This window comes from Melitaea cinxia, chromosome 21, assembly GCF_905220565.1.
Source record: "Melitaea cinxia chromosome 21, ilMelCinx1.1, whole genome shotgun sequence".
NCBI classification, from domain to species: Eukaryota; Metazoa; Arthropoda; class Insecta; order Lepidoptera; family Nymphalidae; genus Melitaea; species Melitaea cinxia.
The window spans coordinates 2,933,871-2,953,187 of NC_059414.1; the positions used below are offsets into that span (position 1 = coordinate 2,933,871).

The following is a 19,317-nucleotide window of genomic DNA, read 5'->3' on the forward strand; positions in this document are numbered from 1 at the left end:
ATCTGCAGAAATAATAGCAGGAGGCACTGATATGATCTTACTTCGAATATAATAATGCATATGACAGACAATTGTTACGTAAAATGTGAAGTAATTTCAAACCTATGAAACCATTTCAAAAATGTTTCACATCAAAAATACATATAGAAAAAAACGTCAAATGAAGAACTGACCAAAAATTAGTAAAACTTATATATATTAGTTGTAAGCGGTATAGATAAAATCTAAAATAATAGAAAAATACCTGATTCTGGGCTATGTCCAATAGAATGGAGATCTTGCTGAGATCTTCGACGTTGTCTATATTCTGCTCTGTAGTCTGGCCATCTCCCATACTGCGCTGGAGCGTTTAAATACTCTTGGGATGAAAATCTTGAAGCTCGTGGTGGAGAAAAACCAACCTGCCCATAGTAATCCTGACGAAAGACCACGTCTGGGTGGTTAATACCACCCGGAACAATCTGACTTCCATAATGGCTTCTATGCCCCAGATATTCTGGCTTCATCGGGATAGGTCCATCGGTTAGCTCATGACCATGAATCGAAGTCGACCTCTGAGGTCCATAATCTCGGAGACGATTGGAAAATTCCAGTCCAACACGATGGGGAGAATAGTCTAGTCCTCTTGGACCCATTTCGAAATGTCCATGTGGTCTGCTGCTTCTATAAAAATGCGGTGAAAAAGGGTTCTTGCTATCTTGGCTTTGACGAGCTGGGCTGCTTGTTTCAGCTTTGAATTTGTCATCAGGTTTGGGTTTATCGTTCGGTTTATCCGTATCGTTCTGATTGGGTTCCTTCTTTGAACCGTCTTGGGGATTCCTTTTTGACGACTCGGTAACGTCTTGGGATGTTCTACGATTAAATTCCTGAACCTTTTCAGGCACAAAACCCTGCTGTGGTATTTGAGACATTTTCTCGAAGTAAATCACATCAAAATGTTAATAACACTACTTCAAAATTGATTACACGAAAAGCACGTATATCAAAAGCGTCTTATAAACGAGACACATTTACAATGTGCAAGTTATATAGTTAGGAGAATAATCACAACCGTATACACATGGGCTAAAATATGATTTTAACTGTGAGTTACATTGTGATTGAATTCTAAATATAATAATGTCTACACAATTATTAAATTTGTAATCTGCTTCGGAGTACTAATTTCTAACAGCACAACTTAACAGTTTAGCTATTTAACTTAGTATGTAATATTTACCAAATGTTATTTTTAATATAACACCTATACGTAGACAATACCAACTGACGGAAGGGAATCCTAAAATCATTATTCCACACAACACATTGCTTTTACTTCCAATTATTACCGAAACCGTGAACGCGAAGAAATCGCTACTTTCAAACATCGTATGTAAGAATGAAATTACATTGTAGTCGATGCAATATTCATAACTTCCATTATATTTTCATTGCGATATTTAAATTGGGTACGATTATTTTTAGTTTTATCTCTCTTTAAATACAGTTCATTTTTAAACGTACACGTGAAACGCTACGCGTAACATTGACCGTAAAATATCTTACAACCGAATTTAAGTTCTACGGATTGATTGTTAAGGTTCATTTTATCTTTTGTAATATTATTTATTCGGTTACGAATCGCGTGTATTTTCTTTGGAATCTGTGTGGTTTTGATACACTAATTTAATACTTAAGGTTACCGAAATAAAGTTGAATTCAGCTTATTGATAATTTCGAACACTTCGTTAGGTTACCCGAGGCGTCTGCTGTAATCTACTTTATTTATTTGTACAGGGAAGTCTGGATATGAACTATGTATAGAAAATGAAGCCATTGTGATATATCGCAAGTCGTATTTCTATCTTCTCTCTTATTAAATACTAATGATCGTCTGTAATGTTGTACAGACATAATTAAGTGCAGTTAATTACTATTAATTTACTAACAAAAATAAAATTAAATAATGCTTATGAAAACATATCTTTAGTAAACTTATCTAAACTTTTTTGACTTTATATAAGACTCTAACTTCATAAAAAAAACTATAATCATATTTTACCTGGCTGTAAAAATAAATAATCTTTACTCGTTGATTAATAAGATAACTGAATCAATTTTTTTACTAAGCAATATTACAGATAAAAATATCTACTACTCCTAATAAAATAGTTTGGGGCGTAATTCACCCTTTTCCTCCGTGTCGCTGCGCGTCTTGCGCGGTATAAATTGCAAACAAAAGTACTTGAACAATACATAGTTTTCGCTTGACCATTTCAACTTACTTCTCTAAGATCTCTCGATGTATTTCTTTAGAAATTATCTAAAATATCAAATGTTTAAGCGATTATCGCATTGGTTATGTTTATATTATGTTATTTAGATACTATGAAAAATTTCAGAATTGAAAGACGATTGATGATTTAGACACATTGCAACTAGACGTTAATCACGGTTTCGTGCGCGATGACTGTTAAATCTAAGTATTAAATACCCGTAATCCAAATATCCAAATAATCGACTAATCAAAGTAAGCATTATGTTTGCAGATTAGGAAACATTTATTTGTTATTCACTCGTATGATTTGTGACGTCAATAATAACCTACTACCTGTTTTACTCGTATATATTTTTTGTGCATGTCTATGTCATCCTCAAACAAATCTAAGCATCGCAAAATCTACAGCAACATGGGGTACATTTAATGATTGTAATAATTATAATAGGTATAAAGTTATTCAATGACCGGCTCAAATTGATCATCATTACAGCCTATACAGTCCACTGCTGGACATAGGCCTCCACAAGTTTACGCCAAAAATAACGTGAACTCATGTGTTTTGCCCATAGTCACCACGCTGGGCAGGCGAGTTGGTGACCGCAGTACTGGCTTTGTCGCACCAAAGACGCTGCTGCCCGTCTTCGGCCTGTGTATTTCAAAGCCAGCAGTTGGATGGTTATCCCGCCATCGGTCGGCTTCTTAAGTTCCAAGATGGTTGTGGAACCTTGTTATCCCTTAGTCGCCTCTTACGACACCCACGGGAAGAGAGGGGGTGGCTAAATTCTTTAGTGCCGTAGCCACACAGCACTCAAATTGATAAGTAGCAACAATTTTGCAATCTTAATAGTGTAACCTGAAGTCAAATATCTGCAATGCAATGTGATCTAGAGTTAGGCACTTGGCGTTCGTCCAGGTTGTACCCGTTACCCTATTAAATCTTATCGACCGAATCGTTCGGTATGTTCCTGAATATAATCGACAGATATTTCAAATAACTACTTTCGTTAAAATATTTCACAAAAATGATGCTTAATTTTGGATTTTAATGTATTAATCAGTCCAAGCGCGGACCTCACACCGATTAAGGAACTCGCGTGATATCATTACCCCCCACTCCACACTTATATTACCCGTGTGCAATCACAGAATGTATGTGTGTGTTGTAAGTCGATACATGTCATAATTAATTTTCTTTAACTTCACTCGAAGACCAATGTATTACAATTTTATTTTATAAGTGGTTCGTTTTAGTAAGTAGAGTTAAGACGTGAGAGAAGGGGAGGATAAAAAAGTTTCTTGGTTGTTTAAAATTGATCACAACAAGAAATTTTATTTTTTAAGTGGTTTTTATTTATTAGGGGTTTTATCACAACAGTTCGTTATTCAGACATTCGATATTCATACAATGGATGTTATTACATTAAGCTCCATTAGTATTGATGTTAGCTTTTACAAAAACAATTATTTATTTATGAAGTGATATTCGGATAAAGCGATCTTAATTGTGACGCTGATGTTAGAACATTTCATCAAATTTATCTTCAAATATAGTGATTCTTTATAGATACTAGTTACTTTTTTTAAATATTAAGCTGATCTGGTTTCGTTCAGGTCTAGCACACAAATTAAGTTAAAATCATAAAAAGGTACCATAGATGTAAAAATAAAGTCACATCGTTTCAATAAAAAAAATCAATAATCGAATAAATATACCGTTTGGGGTACATTTTTGAAAATTTTATACTGTCTTAGATCAGATAATTTTGAAGAGAGAAAAACGATCGATTTTTGCATGTATTATGAAAATAATCATAACCAACATAAAAGAATTTTTAAAAAAAAATTCGCAAACTCTTTACCCATTCGGTAACAAATACATGTAAAGAAAAATAAATACGTATATATCCTTATATACGGGAATTTATTGTATCACATTAAATACCGATTAATTTTTATTACAGAGAAAGTAGGTTATACGGGCAGCTTGCGCTGCTACAACAAGCGATAGTCTTTACTTTGACATACTTGGGTAACAGGTACTCGATTCTATTATTTTGAATCGTATTCCAATTATTGATCAGTGACAATTGTATAACAAGTAATTTGTTGATAAATTCTTTAGTTAGTTATAAATTAGTAGCCAAACGTTATGAAAAAATTAGACAACACTACATACCTATAAATAATACACATAGACTTTATAATTCGGTTGAATTATAGTTCTAAATTAAAGGGTTCCAGTCAATGATTTTTATAAATTATATTATAGTACATTTCTAAATTGAAAAAAAAAAAAAAAAAACTATTAGTGTTTTTGTGGTAATTTGAAACATTTTACCGATCATTTCATAGCCTTCATCTCCAGGAATAAAAAATTAATAAGAAATAATCTGATAATTATAAAAGATTATTACGAACAACAGACTCTAAGCAGTTATTAAAATAATCGAAGCAGTAATTAAAAATATAACACAATATTGACACGTGGCGAAAATCACCGCCAGCGAAACCGCGAAGGTCTAGTCCTTGAGGGTATTGATTATTATAAAAAAAGCTTCAAGTGGGAATCGCTATCTCACATAAGGTATGACATACTACTGTTTGTGTTATATTTATTAAGATTATTTTCGTGATTCAAAAGAAAATGAAAAATAAATAAATAAATAAACGCCTCACACTCAACGGGCCCCAGTAGGATTTTCTCCTGTGTCGGGGATCCGGAAACACACACAATACTCAAGCACAAACGCCCAGACCACGACAAACATCTATATGGCCAATACAATCTGTCATGTATGTATATGCAGCCATAATAAGGTTTATTGTGTTAAGGTTTCAAGAATTACCTATCAATAATTATTCTTAAAAATATCGCCCAAAGACGACACGAAAGACGGAAGGAAAGTCATAGTAATAAAATTTCACAGAGATCCTTTGGTAACTAAACCCTAAAATTACCCTTAAATTACCTTACGTAATATTTCATGTTTCAAGAAATAAAGTATAGCAAAGATCTGACAACATATGTTCGGTAATTATAGCGCGGTTTATGAGCTATGAAACCAACAATAGACAAGCGACACTAAACGTCGCTGCTTGCGAACGTGATAATATAAAATAGGAGAACAAACGTGAGAAATCCTTTGAAAGTTTATGAACGAAAATCAATTTTAAATTTTACTTAAGCTTTTCTTTGTATATAAAAGTAAATTTTTGTCTGTACGTCCTTTCTAGAATCGTACATTATGCATTTGATCATGTCATGATCTTCAGCAAAGTCTTGTGCACGAGTCCACAAAGGTTTCTGAGTTTGCACGACCAAAAAAAAATTAAAAAAAGCGTAGCAACGCGCACAGCGTACAGTTAAGCCTAAAGGCTATTTTTGCCCTCAAACTAACGCGTGTGAAACCACAGGCTACCGCTGGGAAGTTATAAAATCTCATGATCACAATCTCAAAATAAGGCAGCAATAATGTTTTTTTTCCTTAAAGCAACAGATTCGTTTCATTGATAAAACCGGTGGTGCAGTTTGCATCTTTCATCTTTGATTGTTATTATAAATAAATAATCATCATCTTTGATTGTTATTATAAATAAATAAATGTCTTATATCATACCCACACGGTCGTCTGTTTCTATGGTAAGCAACTTAATGCTTGTTCCAGATAACATATAACTTGTGTGAATAAAAAACAAGTATTTAAACAAGAAATATAAATAGAAACATACAGATACAAAGATATACATAGTAAACTTTTTATACCTATATGTATTGTATACGCCTACCGTTCTACACTTCCTTAATACTGACCGCAACAAATCGATACATACGCGAAAAGGTCGCCTCGTAGACGCTTTGAAGATTATATAAAGACCATTTACAGCCGAATGTCTGAAAGATGGACAACGTATTTTATAAGTATCAGAGTCTACAGTTTGACTTAACAAATCTACCTCTCCTTCTTTAGGATTAATGGAATGGAAAATTCCAATGATGTCAGAAAAGTTAGTAAGCCGATGACGCCGTTAAAAACTAATTTACTTTATAAATTGTTAAGTTATTTTTAATAATTTAAAATCGCGGTTAATCATTTGGTCTTTAAAAATAATTGCACGCAAAATCATTAACTATTCAAAATCCGTTAACTATAAAAAGTAGCTTAGAATATGTTTGTTGTTGTATGTTGGAAATATGTTTTAGTTTTGTATAAATAAAACATAAGATTGAGAACTAAAATTATATTAGAAATGTCACTCGCTTGTATCCCCTACATCTACTGCGTAATATTCAAGAATAATTTTCAAACAAAACGCAATGGTTGAAGAATTTCTCTTTCTCACTCTATCTACCTCTATAATAATACAATATGCACTGACATTTAATACTGCCGTTTCACGTATGTTTGTCAAAGAATGCTTTTAAGCTATTAAAACTGCGCTCGTAAAGTTTTGATAGTTTTCGAATTGCGTTTAAATTCTGTCCCCGTTTGGAACACTTGAATATGAAATGTCAAATGCCCTCTGTATCTACGTTGCCCGCCCATTAGCAGTCTGTTTGTGATTTTGCTGTTGAGAACATATATATATTTAAATAAATAACCATAGATAAATGAGGAAGCTTGTACATTTGATTGTTTTATTTAATAGTATCAAGATTTTTCATGATTTTTAATAGAAATTAACAGAAGTCATAAATTATAGCAACTGGTACGCATCAGCCTGTTATATCCCACTGCCGGGCATAGGCCTCCTCCCCCATGTAGGAGAAGGATCAGAGCTTAATCCACTACGCTGCTTTAATGCGGGTATGAGTAGCGATCGCTATCAGGTGTACATGATAAAAACCACAACCGACAGCTTAACGTGTTCTCCGAGGTACAGTGGGGAGTCCCACAAGGACTAAGAACCAGACCGGAAAGAAATCGAACCCGCGAGTGTCGGTGTTTAGGCGCCGTCGACACGGCACACGTACCATTACATCAGAGCGGTTGTCACAACTTGTCTTCACCGTAGTTTTAAATATTTCTGAATTATGTTGGTATTGCTTTTATGTCAAAATTCAAATCACAACGATTCCAAAGAGTTTCACTTCAAAACGCATGTACACAAAAAAATTTGGTAATGCAAAGTCCAATAAACTCAAAATTTGACAAGCAACATGTGTGTCACAACATCACAAGGGAACACTGACATATGTCAAATGTTGTCCTAGCGCCAATTATCAAGTATCGGTACAAAATTTTTAATGCCGCAAAACTTTTAAACTTATTAATATGGCATAATCTACGTTTATATAATAGAGTTCAAAAAATGTTTTAGAACCTTTCAATATTATATTACTTACAAGTTCACTACTTGTTATATTTTTAAAAACAGATTTGTGGGTCTGACTTTAAAATTAATTTCATTTTAAATAGCCTTATTGTAGAAGAAAATTGTGAACTGTAAACATTACTCTCTAACTCTCATAAGCGAAGTTGTAACCATAACCGCACATGATACCGTCTGGGATATGAAGTCATTTATACAAATATCTCAGATTATTAAAATCAAATTAAAGCATTTATTTTTGATACACATGAGTACACGCCATTTTTGGCGCGAACTTGTGGAGGCCTATGTCCAGAAGTGGACTGTGATAGGTTGAAATGATGATGATGATGATGATGATGATGATGATGATGATGATGATAAATATTATAAAGCTGAAGAGTTTATTTGTTTAATATCAAGATGTATAGGTGCAATTTGAAAATTGCCCATTTACCGAGGAAGGCTATAAGCTATAATTATATTTCAGTAAATTTTTGCTTCAAATTAAGTAAAACTGCGGGACTTGCTAGACATTATTACAATAAATAACAATAAAAACATTTAAAAAATACACCACGTTGATTCTAAGCGATTTTACTTGTTGAAAAGTTTTTACAAAATGTTTTGTAATATGGAAAGATGTCCTTCAAAACACAGGCATCGGTCCTACCACAGCGGGGTTCATCTCAAACGTTTAGACTTACGAAGACTTTTACAACAGAAGTCTACAAAATGTGATAGTAACGTCAGAATAAAAATATTTGCTATCTACTTTTATTTATTTAGTCTGACTATTACACAAGCGTATGGCTCGCCTATAAACGGTTACCGTAGCTTATAGACGCCTGCAACAACAAAAGCATTGCAAACGTGTTGCCGACCTTACCACTCATCATTTAGGAACTCTAGTCACCTTACTCATCACAGGAACATAACACTGGTTAAAAGCAGTATTTTAGCTGTGATCTTCTATAATATCGAGGTACTTCATATTTTTATCAAGGTATATCTTGCTTTTCTTTACCTCAGTAATTTAAACCAAAAAAATATGAAAACTAAAATCTTATCATTTTTACAGTAATTCTGTACAAACACATTTTATTTTTATTTACAACTTTATACTATTTATATTACAAAAAAAACGCCGATTTTAATTTACATCGACAAGTCTAGGACCAAACCAACTTTTAGAGATAGCTCGAAAACTTTTTTAAAAGTCGGTTAAAAATAATTTTCATCCATGTTTATGCGGTTCGTACAATGCGCGGTTGTACGGAGTATTCAGAATAGACCCTTTCATCGCACGCGTCTTGTCGCGGTACTAAATGGTAGTATTCTCTCCAGGAAGTCTAGGAAACCTATTAGGTCTACGCTTTAAAACACATAAACAAGCACTTTCAAAATTAATTTGTTAAAAATAAGTTTTTATTAAAAAGATATTAATAGGTAACCGCCGCTAACGCCGCGTTGGCACAACGGTTACATCCATGGATTGTACCTGTTGCGCTGGCGGTTGCGGGTTCGATCCCCGCTCATGACTAACACTTGTATTGGCCATATAGGTCTTTGCCGTGGTCTGGGTGTTTGTGCAGTCCTTGTGGGTCTCCCACCATGCCTCGGAGAGCACGTTAAGCCGTCGGTCCCGGTTGTCATTATGTACACCTGATAGCGATCGTTACTCATAGTAGGGAATATATCCGCCAACCCTCATTGGAGCAGCGTGGTGAATTAAGCTCTGATCCTTCTCCTACATGGTGAAAAAGGCCTATGCCCAGTAGTGGCATATTACAGGCTGAAGCGCAATAGCTAAAGCCTATTATTCGGTGCAGAATTACTTGAATGATAAAGATGGGTGGATTTAGTAACGCTGTATTTCATAGAAATATTACCAATTTTGTATTAAAACACATTTTTTTAAAGAGTGATCGATAACGAGAGTAGCGAGATGTTACACGCTGAATCGTTTGTAACTATAGGAAAATTACATTGTTATGGTTGTAAAGAGTACTAATTTTATAAACTTATTCATTTGATGGTTTTAAAATAAGCAAAAAACAGTAAAAGAATGATAGATAAAAAATTAAAAAGCAAACTAAAAAGGTTGCGTTCCAATATTATTATTAACAGTAACATGTTTAGCTATAGACAAGCCTAAAAAAATGTTTCTTTTACCAGGTCATCAATCACTACATAGTATAAAACAAAGTCGCTTTCTCTGCCATATGTCCCTATGTATGCTTTAATCTTTAAAAATACGTCACGGATTTTGATGCGGGTTTTTTAATAGATAGAGTGATTGAAGAGAAAGGTGTATATGTATAATAACATCCATTAAATAGTGGAGAAATACTGTTATTTTTGAGGTTTCTAACGTGATGTCGTAAATAATTACATTTTTTCCGCTTACATTGCAAACGCAGCCTGATCCCTACGAGAATTATCAAAATAAGTTTTGTACACATTGAAAAGGTCTACAGAAAACTCCGCTATGGTATATGTCTATCTCTTATGGATATCCCACAATAACATTTTTTTGTCATTTACTTTTTACGCCAAATAATGACTAATTTTCAAAGCCATTTTAACCAATACAGCATTAATCCTTATCTAATTAAATACCTTAAATACATTGTTGATTGAATATAGATCTATATGGTCCCACACAGCATATGATTTAAATGAATACTTTCGAAGATATTACAGATTTAAAAATTGCAGTACGTAGCGTTTGCGGCGGTTCCGGTCGGCTTCTACTCTAAAGTTAACGCGTGCGCGCCACGGGCAGTAATGAATAAATCAAAACTACTAGATCGATTTTAATCATTTTTTCAGTAAATGACATAGGCTATAATCATATTTTATACCCGTGCGAAGCCGGAACGGGTCGCTAGTAGATAATAATATAAGAATAAAAATTAGAGCAATTAAATATATAATAATCTAATAGAAATGAATTGATATTAATTTTTGCAAAATCAAGTTTACTGTCAAACTAGGATAGCAAAACTGTATCACTTAGTAGTTTAAATTTAATCCAGTATCAATACAGTTTTAATACTAACTATGTTTTAATACTTACTATCTATGTCGAATTTGATTCTCAAAAATGAACTTCGTTAAATTAGCTCTTATTCAAAGTCAATGACATTTACGTACTAAGTAGTCGCGCTATAAACTGAAATAAATTGCCTACACGCGTGAAAAAATCTCAAAACCGATTTGTCACGCTACAGCCATATCGCGTTTTTTCGCGCCAGTGCACAATGTTTTTTGCAATTGCATAAAATAAAATGAATTTAACTAATACGCGGCGAAATTAAAGTGACACTGCATCATCATTCCGATAGTGCTTCGCTTTTATCATTTTATTTGACAATACAGACAAAAAAACACTTTTATAAAAAAAAAAAAATATCACTCGTTATTCGTAAAAGAGACTAGTCGTTTAGTGACTTCCAGAATCTAATTTACTTTTTTATTAATATAAGTATTATTAAGTGTATATGATTTTATTTATTTGAATATATGTTTTTATAATTCTGATGACTAGAGTCAGAAGACACTCAGTACTGTTATTAAGTTTATGTACCAAAAAGTGATATGACACGTACATTTCCTTTGATATGGAAATACGCGCTCCTGTGGTGGTCTCTATCAAACATAGAATATTTTAGTACATAACTTGATGTGAGTGACTAAAAGATAAAAGATGTTCTCAATTCGGCTATATTTTTGTTGTCTATGTAAAATTTAGTCGTTTGTTTTTCGTTTCTAAGTAAACACGATTATTTCGATATATTTTCACACATTTAAATATTCCACATACTTATACTTTCATGTATAATTTTTTTTTTGTCTGAATGGCCGTAACTTAGAATAGCTCGTGAAATTGTAGAAATTATTTTTGTATTAAAAGGAGTCGATTTATTGATATATTTTATAGGTTATAAAAGATCACTCTGCATGAGTACGAAGCAATAACCATAAATATGACCAAGGCATTGAAATTTAATGCGAGTCCAACCGGAAAAGACATTTAGTATATATATATACTAATATATTTTAAAAACAAATGAAATTTAAAATTATACAATTTCGTATTCGAATTGAAACGATTCGTGAACATAACGAATCGTTTTTAGAATATAGGAACTGAGCTTAAATTAAAACTGATTAAAGTAAATTGCAATGTGATTGCTAAAACACAAACGATACCCAATATAACACCTTGGTTTCGTTATATCTACATAATTTTAATTTAAGAGTTTAATCGCTAGACGTGTTTTTAAGCGTAGAAATTGAAAACTCTGGCAGTGTTTTTTTCTTTTGGTTAATATAAGAAAATTGCGCATAAAATCGAATAATTTTGCCAAAAAAGTTACGGAAATTTCAATATTATGCGTTTTACGCCACGTTTAGTTCCCTCATAATAATAATAATACTGTTTTCTGCAATATTCTAAATAATCTACTATTATTACGCTTCAGACTGTAATATTCCACTACTGGGTATAAGCCTCTTTCCCCGTGTAGGAGAAGGATCAGAGCTTAATCTACCACGCTGCTCCAATGCGGGTTGGCGGATACATTCCCTACTATGAGTATCGATCGCTATCAGGTGCACATGATAACAACTGGGACCGACGGCTTAACGTGCTCTTCGAGGCACGGTGCGGAGACCTACAAGGACTACACAAACACCCAAACAAATGTATTATTATATAAATTCATATTCCGTAAATATATATTACAGCGTGTTAAAAAAGTTATAACGATATAACGCCTTGTTTTATTCCAAAACATAAAACCATCCCCGAGGACGATCCAGATACTTAAAGCTCACTTAAGTCGTACACAGGGACCGTTACAAGGATTAGGTTATGTTTACACGATTTTCGTTAAATATTTAAACAATTTCAGAAAAGGACTGTACTTAATATGGCTTAATATAGAGGTTTACATGTATGTGTTAATACGTATTTAAAAGATACCAGTGGTCGCCCAAAGTTCGAAATTCGACCATAATTAAAAATTTAAATTAAAAAAAATGAAAATAAAGAACCTTTTTTTTAATTTTTCAATTTGACTACAGACTTTGACAATCGACAAAATAGTATAATATGCGTGCGTGTGTCAAATAAATGGTAGTGTGTGTAATGTTTTTATTTATTTATTAATTTAATATTTTTTATGCATTATTAAAAAAATATTAGAATTCTACACTGCTTTACATAAAGTATAAGTATACGAAATTTCATACTCCTCCATCCACGCAATGTTCGTAAAAAGGAGTACAAGAGTTTTTAACGTTAAAGTATTCAAAAAGTACACTTTTATATGTTATTTACAATGATAATCTAAAATGAGAATATTTATAAATAGTTGTAGAATTATGGTAAGAATACGGAACCAGCTCTCTTGTCACCAGAGGACGTTAGTAATGACTACATAATTTTAATTTTCATCTAATTTTAAAACTACGACCTTCTGAACAGTGGACATTAATTAAATATAATACATTAATAATACACATGTGAATGTATATAATAAATATCATATAACATACACACACGGTCGTCTGTTTCTATGGTAAGCAACTTAATGCTTGTGTTACAGGTAATAGCGGACTGTTATAACTACATTTTTTTTGATAAATATACATAGAAATAATACTTATATAAATATATAAATACAAATATATAAATACAAATATTATATTACATCCAGACTCAGGTGGGAATCGAACACGCAACCCGCGGCACAGAAAGCAGGGCCACTACAAACTAGGACAACGGGCTAGTCGAATGTATTGACATGTATTGACAATCCAATTTTTTTCGTATAATTGCTATTACTGAGATTTTTAAGCCCGCTAACTCAGAATTTTAATCTGCTATAACCGTTTTTAATTGCGTTTTATACACTATATACTAGACCAAGACGTATTAAAATAGGAAATTTAAATACACATTTTTTGTAACACTAAAAGCATTTCCATGAAGATATAAATTTATAAGTAGTTCCTAGATATCGGCTTTAATCTCGCGAGAAACATAACAGACAAACTGTCATTCGGACATAACTCGTAAACTTCAATCGACGTTGTGCCAATAAAGTATTTTTAATACATAGTATTTATGTTACAAAACATCTGTCTTCCGCTTCGTTTGTTTGGTTTATTCGAGCGAACTGAATTCTGTTACAGTGAATTAATATGTTACTATTATACACATTCAATTTAATTTAAAACTATCTGGTCGATATAAATTTTTTTTCGAGAATGAATCGATTTTGTTTTTTAAACGACTTCCAAAAAGGAGGAGGTTTCTCGATTCGACCGTATATATACATATATTTTATGTATGATCGTGGATAACTTCGTCGTTTATGAACCGATTTTGATATTTGTTTTTTTGTCGGAAAGGAAATATTTCAAGGATAGTACCATGGTAAGGAAAACAGGATCTAATGATGGGGTTCCAGAGAAATCGAGGAGAACCCTCGAAAATCGTAGTGACGACTAGTGCGTTTGTTAGTTTTTTTCGTCAACTTACGTCGTATTACTTGGTTATGTAATTGAAGTCTGTTTTTTTTTTTCGTTTGCGAGCAAACAAAGTTTCTTAAACTTTACTTTAATTGTTAAAAATATCATAAGACCATATTTAAAAAAAATTCAAAATTATGTCTATAAAAATCTGTAATACAATATGAAGCAAATAAAGACTATTACTATATTTTGACGTATTTTTAGAAACAATTAAATAATTTATATGTGTTGAATTAAACGAGTGCATGTGATATCTACCAACCCGAATTGGAGCAGCGTTGTGAATTAAGCTCTAATCCTTCTCATGCATGGGGAAAGAGGCAGCAGTGGGATATTACAGGCGATGTAATATCCAGTTAAATATTTAAATATAATTTTTTAATTTAAATGTTTATTGGCAATATGGACGAAGCTGGTATATCTGGAACAGATAACTGTGAACCATAGACTATTCTGTTAAGACAAATATTTTAAGAACTTAAAAGAAAATAATAGAAAGAAGAAACTTGAGGAATGCCAATTAATTTAAATAAAATTAGCACGACATAAATAGAGAGAGAAAAGATAATAGCGAAAAGAATATGTCAGACAGAGATAGAAGAGATTTCATGTAACGTTATAACTAAAACTTACATCAACATAAATATAACTTCTCGAAACAACAGTAAACGAGTTAACAGACATCGTTAACGCAAGAACAGTTTGAATCTGAACAGCTTCGTAATTAACGCCTGACGTTTGTGTTCCAATTAGTTTAAGAACTTTAGTATTGAATGCAAGTGTATTAGGTCATGATCTAGAGATACATTTTGACTGAATGATGCTAGGCAGACGCATGATGGAAAAGCGTTCAATTGTTGAATTGTTTTTATTCTACCGTGCAGTACTTTGCAACCATTAACCGTATTCAAAAAATGGATGATTATCTCAATTATTAACGGGATTGTATTTTTTCTTTGTTTATACCTCATAACTTTTTACAGGATGTCCGATTTAGATGATATTGAGCAAGATAGTAGAGAACAGTACTTTTTGAGGCATCCCTAGTAATGTGTGTTCGAAATTATTTTGTTTAAGAACTAAAACAATTATTTAAATTCAACAAAATTAATTACAATTTTTAATATCATATTAAAAAACGACCGTTTTAGATACGCCGATTACGCCGCGGTCGTTTAAAACGGAATATTATATATCATCGTATCAAAAATTTCGATCTAACAGGTATATCGTTCCATAGCTTAATTGACTAAACAGGCACGGTCAGTCGGAGATGCAGGTTCGATACCCGCTGGAACGGTCGATTTTTGATATGATATTAAAAATTGTTTAGAATTCCCTAATATGTGGGTAACACAAAAATAAAAAGTATTTTAATTAGTCTAGAAGTCTTTATACATAAACTATATTGCCATCAGAATTTCTAAGCAATACGTGTATTGTGTATAGGGAAAAAGTGAGCCGATATAAAACACGTGTCACATGAGTCGATACAAGATAGTTTGTTCAAATCTAAACATTAATTAATCAAAGCTCAATCTGATCATTGATCGAATGCGTGTTTACCATTACATATAAATGTCAGGACAAAATCTGTATGTTTCCTAATAAATTCTGTATCATTTATCTTTCAATCATTCAACCAATCTTCCTAAAAAACCGCAATAAAATCCGAAAGCTCAATCTGATCATTGATTGAATGCGTATTTACTATTGCATATAAATGTCAGGACAAAATCTGTATGTTTCCTAATAAATCCTGTATCATTTATCTTTCAATCATTCAACCATTCTTCCTAAAAAACCGCAATAATATCCGAAAAAATTGTTTCATTATAGGTAGTGAAATTCGCGTAAACATTAGCAAACCATATCTGAGATCAAAGTATAACAATGGAGCGTTTATACACTAAAATCGAACCAAGACTAGTATATTCAAGTTAGCTAAAAAAGCAATTTTGAAAAAACATTTTAGAAATTACAATCATATTCGCTTTAATTAATTAATTATTATTAAAGTGAAGTAACCACCGATTACAAATGTAGAATCTGCTGAGATGTAGAGACACTGTTTATTTATTTATTTATTTCATTTGGACAAACAGTAGTTGCTACATTATAATTTTCACATAAAAACTATAGGTACTACAATTAAGCTTAAATACGCAACATTTTAAGTTGTAACAACATGCACAAAAAAAATGTAACACTAGTATTATCAAAATATTATATCTTCAAATTGAAATACAGATGAGTATAATTAAAAATAGATTTAGATTTAGATTTCCATTACGTAGCGCTAAAGAAATCTTTATAATAAACTAGAAACTTCCTTATTAAGAATAAACAAACACACTGTAACATAATTACATAAACGTATAATATTAGTTCTCTATCAATCAACATAACATATATTACATAAATTATTACAAGTCTGAGAATGAACGGAGTAGAATTAATTTAATGTGTTGAAAAAAAAATGGATCTCTTTCCAATATAGTGATGCTGATAAAAATATCGACACATTTTTGTCATATTGTTATATTTGTGAAATAAAATTAAAATGAATAATTAATTTACTGTCACAAAAATACGTGAAATAAAAAATTAAATAACTGATAGAAATTAAGAAAATAGTTGTGGATATATAGTTGTGGTCTCAGCATTATCTAACATGAAGTTTTAAGTTTTGTTGAATCCATGCAGAGCTGTATGTAAGATATCATGAGGAACTAGTTTTCCCTTCGCGGCTTTACCGATTTTGATTGCTCGATTGTCAGAAAAAGAAAAGAATCAATGATTTCCTCTTTATAATAATAAAGTATAGATCAATTTAATCTAATTTATACGACAAATATTATTAATTACTACACCTACACACCATATTTTATACAAACCTTACACTATTATTAAACTTCAGTCACGAAATGTTAAATAAAGTACGAATAATTAAATAAAATATTAAAAGAAGCTGCAAATTAAAATTATCAAATAAAATAGACCACATCCTCGAACCTCTTCAGGGCATTGTGTAAGGTCGACCGTAAAAAATTAAAAATACAGCAAATTAAACATTCAAATAACGTATTTTATACATTAACACGGTCCTTCGAGCCGGATTTCAGTGTAAAGAACAATAAAAAAAGGCGAGAGTGTCAGCCCTGACACGCGACCAAAGTTTATACCTGACGCAAAAATAAAATGTTATATTAAATGAATCAAATAACAATTAAAACTATAAAATCAAAATATAAAGAGACGCTTGCTATTCACTATATTACATCTTGTTACAACTTAAAGCGCTGTAAAACGTCAATCTCACCGTCACTGTTGTTTTATTGTTTGACACTATTTAACTATCATTTTTTCTCATACATTATGTGGTTATAGCAGTAAAGAATATAGCCACACCCTCTCTCCCCGTGGGTGTCATATGAGGCGACTTAGGAATAACACAGTTCCACGACCACCTTGGTACTTAAAAAACCAACCGATGGTGGAATTACCATCCAACTGCTTGCTTTGCAATACACAGGCCTAAGACGGGGAGGAGCGTCTTCATTGCGACCAAGCCAGCCCTGCGCTCACCAACCCTCCTGCCCAGCGTGGTGACTATGGGCTAAACACATGAGTTAAAGCCATTTTATTCGCGATCATGTGAAGGCCTATGTTCAGCAGTGGACTACGATAGGCTGAAGTAAAGTGATTTTTCTTTTCATACCGCCTGTTTTATATCATTTCTTAAGGGGTAAAGCTTTAAAATAATAAAAGAAAAAACCTTTGACACCCACAGCGATTGCATCAAGCTGATTTTATCGTATGAAAAATGATAGAATACTAACGGTTCGTTGTAAAGGTTTCCGTGACGCCTGCTACGCGTTTACTCGATCTTATCTTGAGTAACATTAATACTGATTCTTAAATCTCAAAATTATTCAGTGTAATACATTTTGAGCATATTAAAATCATATTTCTGAATACAGGAAAATATTAAGTGAAATTTATTTATTAGTATTATTAGATTATGTAAATCGTTTTTTACTTTTCTTTTATTCAATCGACAATATCATTGATTTTATTGAATTAAGTAGGATTTTCATGTAGAAAAAGTTTTTTTATTTTGTTCTATGTCGTTTTTTTCTGACAATAATATTTTTGGTTATTATTTGCTTTTTATGGGTCGTGGAACAAATTTTAGTTTAGAAATATTTTAGTTTAGAACGGTATAGTTAATGTACAAAACAAATATAGAAATTAGCGCTGTTTAATTTTATAAAATCTTTTCTACGTGTAAATAAAGATAAAAATTTGTTAAAAATTAAAATACAAATCATTTGCGCTAAAACTATATTTGAAATGACTTTTCGTGACATAGCGCTTAACTGCAATCTCACCTGATGGTAAGTGAAGAGTTATAGTTAGTTAAGAGTTATTATATAGTATCATATTTAATACTAGAAATTAGTACCTTCTAGTTTTAAGTGTTTGCTTTCCATTACAATTAGATTATACAAGACATTCGTTACTTTACGACATATATCAGGTTTCATCTTTTATAGAGCGATGAAAAAAACCCGTGAACGTCATAGAGCTTAAAGAAAACAATATAATTTTCCAATCTTAATAAAAAGAGATATGATTTTCTTTATTGTGCTAATATATAATAATGTTAGGGCTAAATTAAAATCGACTTTTTTTTATTATTTCAAAAAGAGGGAGAGAGGATTCGCAAAAATTAAAATCAAAATGACTATTCAAGTCTGCTTCAAAAGCACTTGGAATCGTTGTTTTACTAAATAAAATCAAATTTGTTTTAATTAAATAATTATAGTTAAAAGTGTAACTACCGATTCTGGGTCATATGATTTAATAGATGCGATTATATAGAAACTGTTTTCATGCTAGGTAACGTCAAGAGGCATACCAAAAATTGCAACTGTTGTAGCGAAGGTCCCTAGCGGCCATAATTACATTCAAAATATATGACACAATAAATCATAACTATTGTGGGTTAGTTTGTAGGTCGAATAGGCCTTAAATAAAACGTCGAAACCCGGGCACCCGGGTTGACCTGATAAACAAAAAGCTTTGTATTTGACCTCGACCTAACCAGGTGGTAACTTATTTAGACCGGTTTTTGACCCACCGGATAATTTTTAAGGAACCGGATGAACTGTATATTTGTCACTCCCGTGTAA

General features: G+C 32.0%; 1 protein-coding gene across 1 annotated transcript; it reads right to left on the reverse strand.

Annotated features, from left to right (window-relative positions):
* Window positions 1–224: 224 nt before the first annotated feature.
* Window positions 225–911, reverse strand: LOC123664221. The gene has a single exon (XM_045598815.1). It carries the CDS (start codon window positions 909–911, stop codon window positions 225–227), a length of 687 nt encoding a protein of 228 aa, XP_045454771.1.
* Window positions 912–19,317: the final 18,406 nt, after the last annotated feature.

Bases quoted from the DNA above. Each gene is read 5' to 3' on its own strand.
- LOC123664221 (XM_045598815.1), bottom strand. From the start codon at position 911: ATGTCTCAAATACCACAGCAGGGTTTTGTGCCTGAAAAGGTTCAGGAA.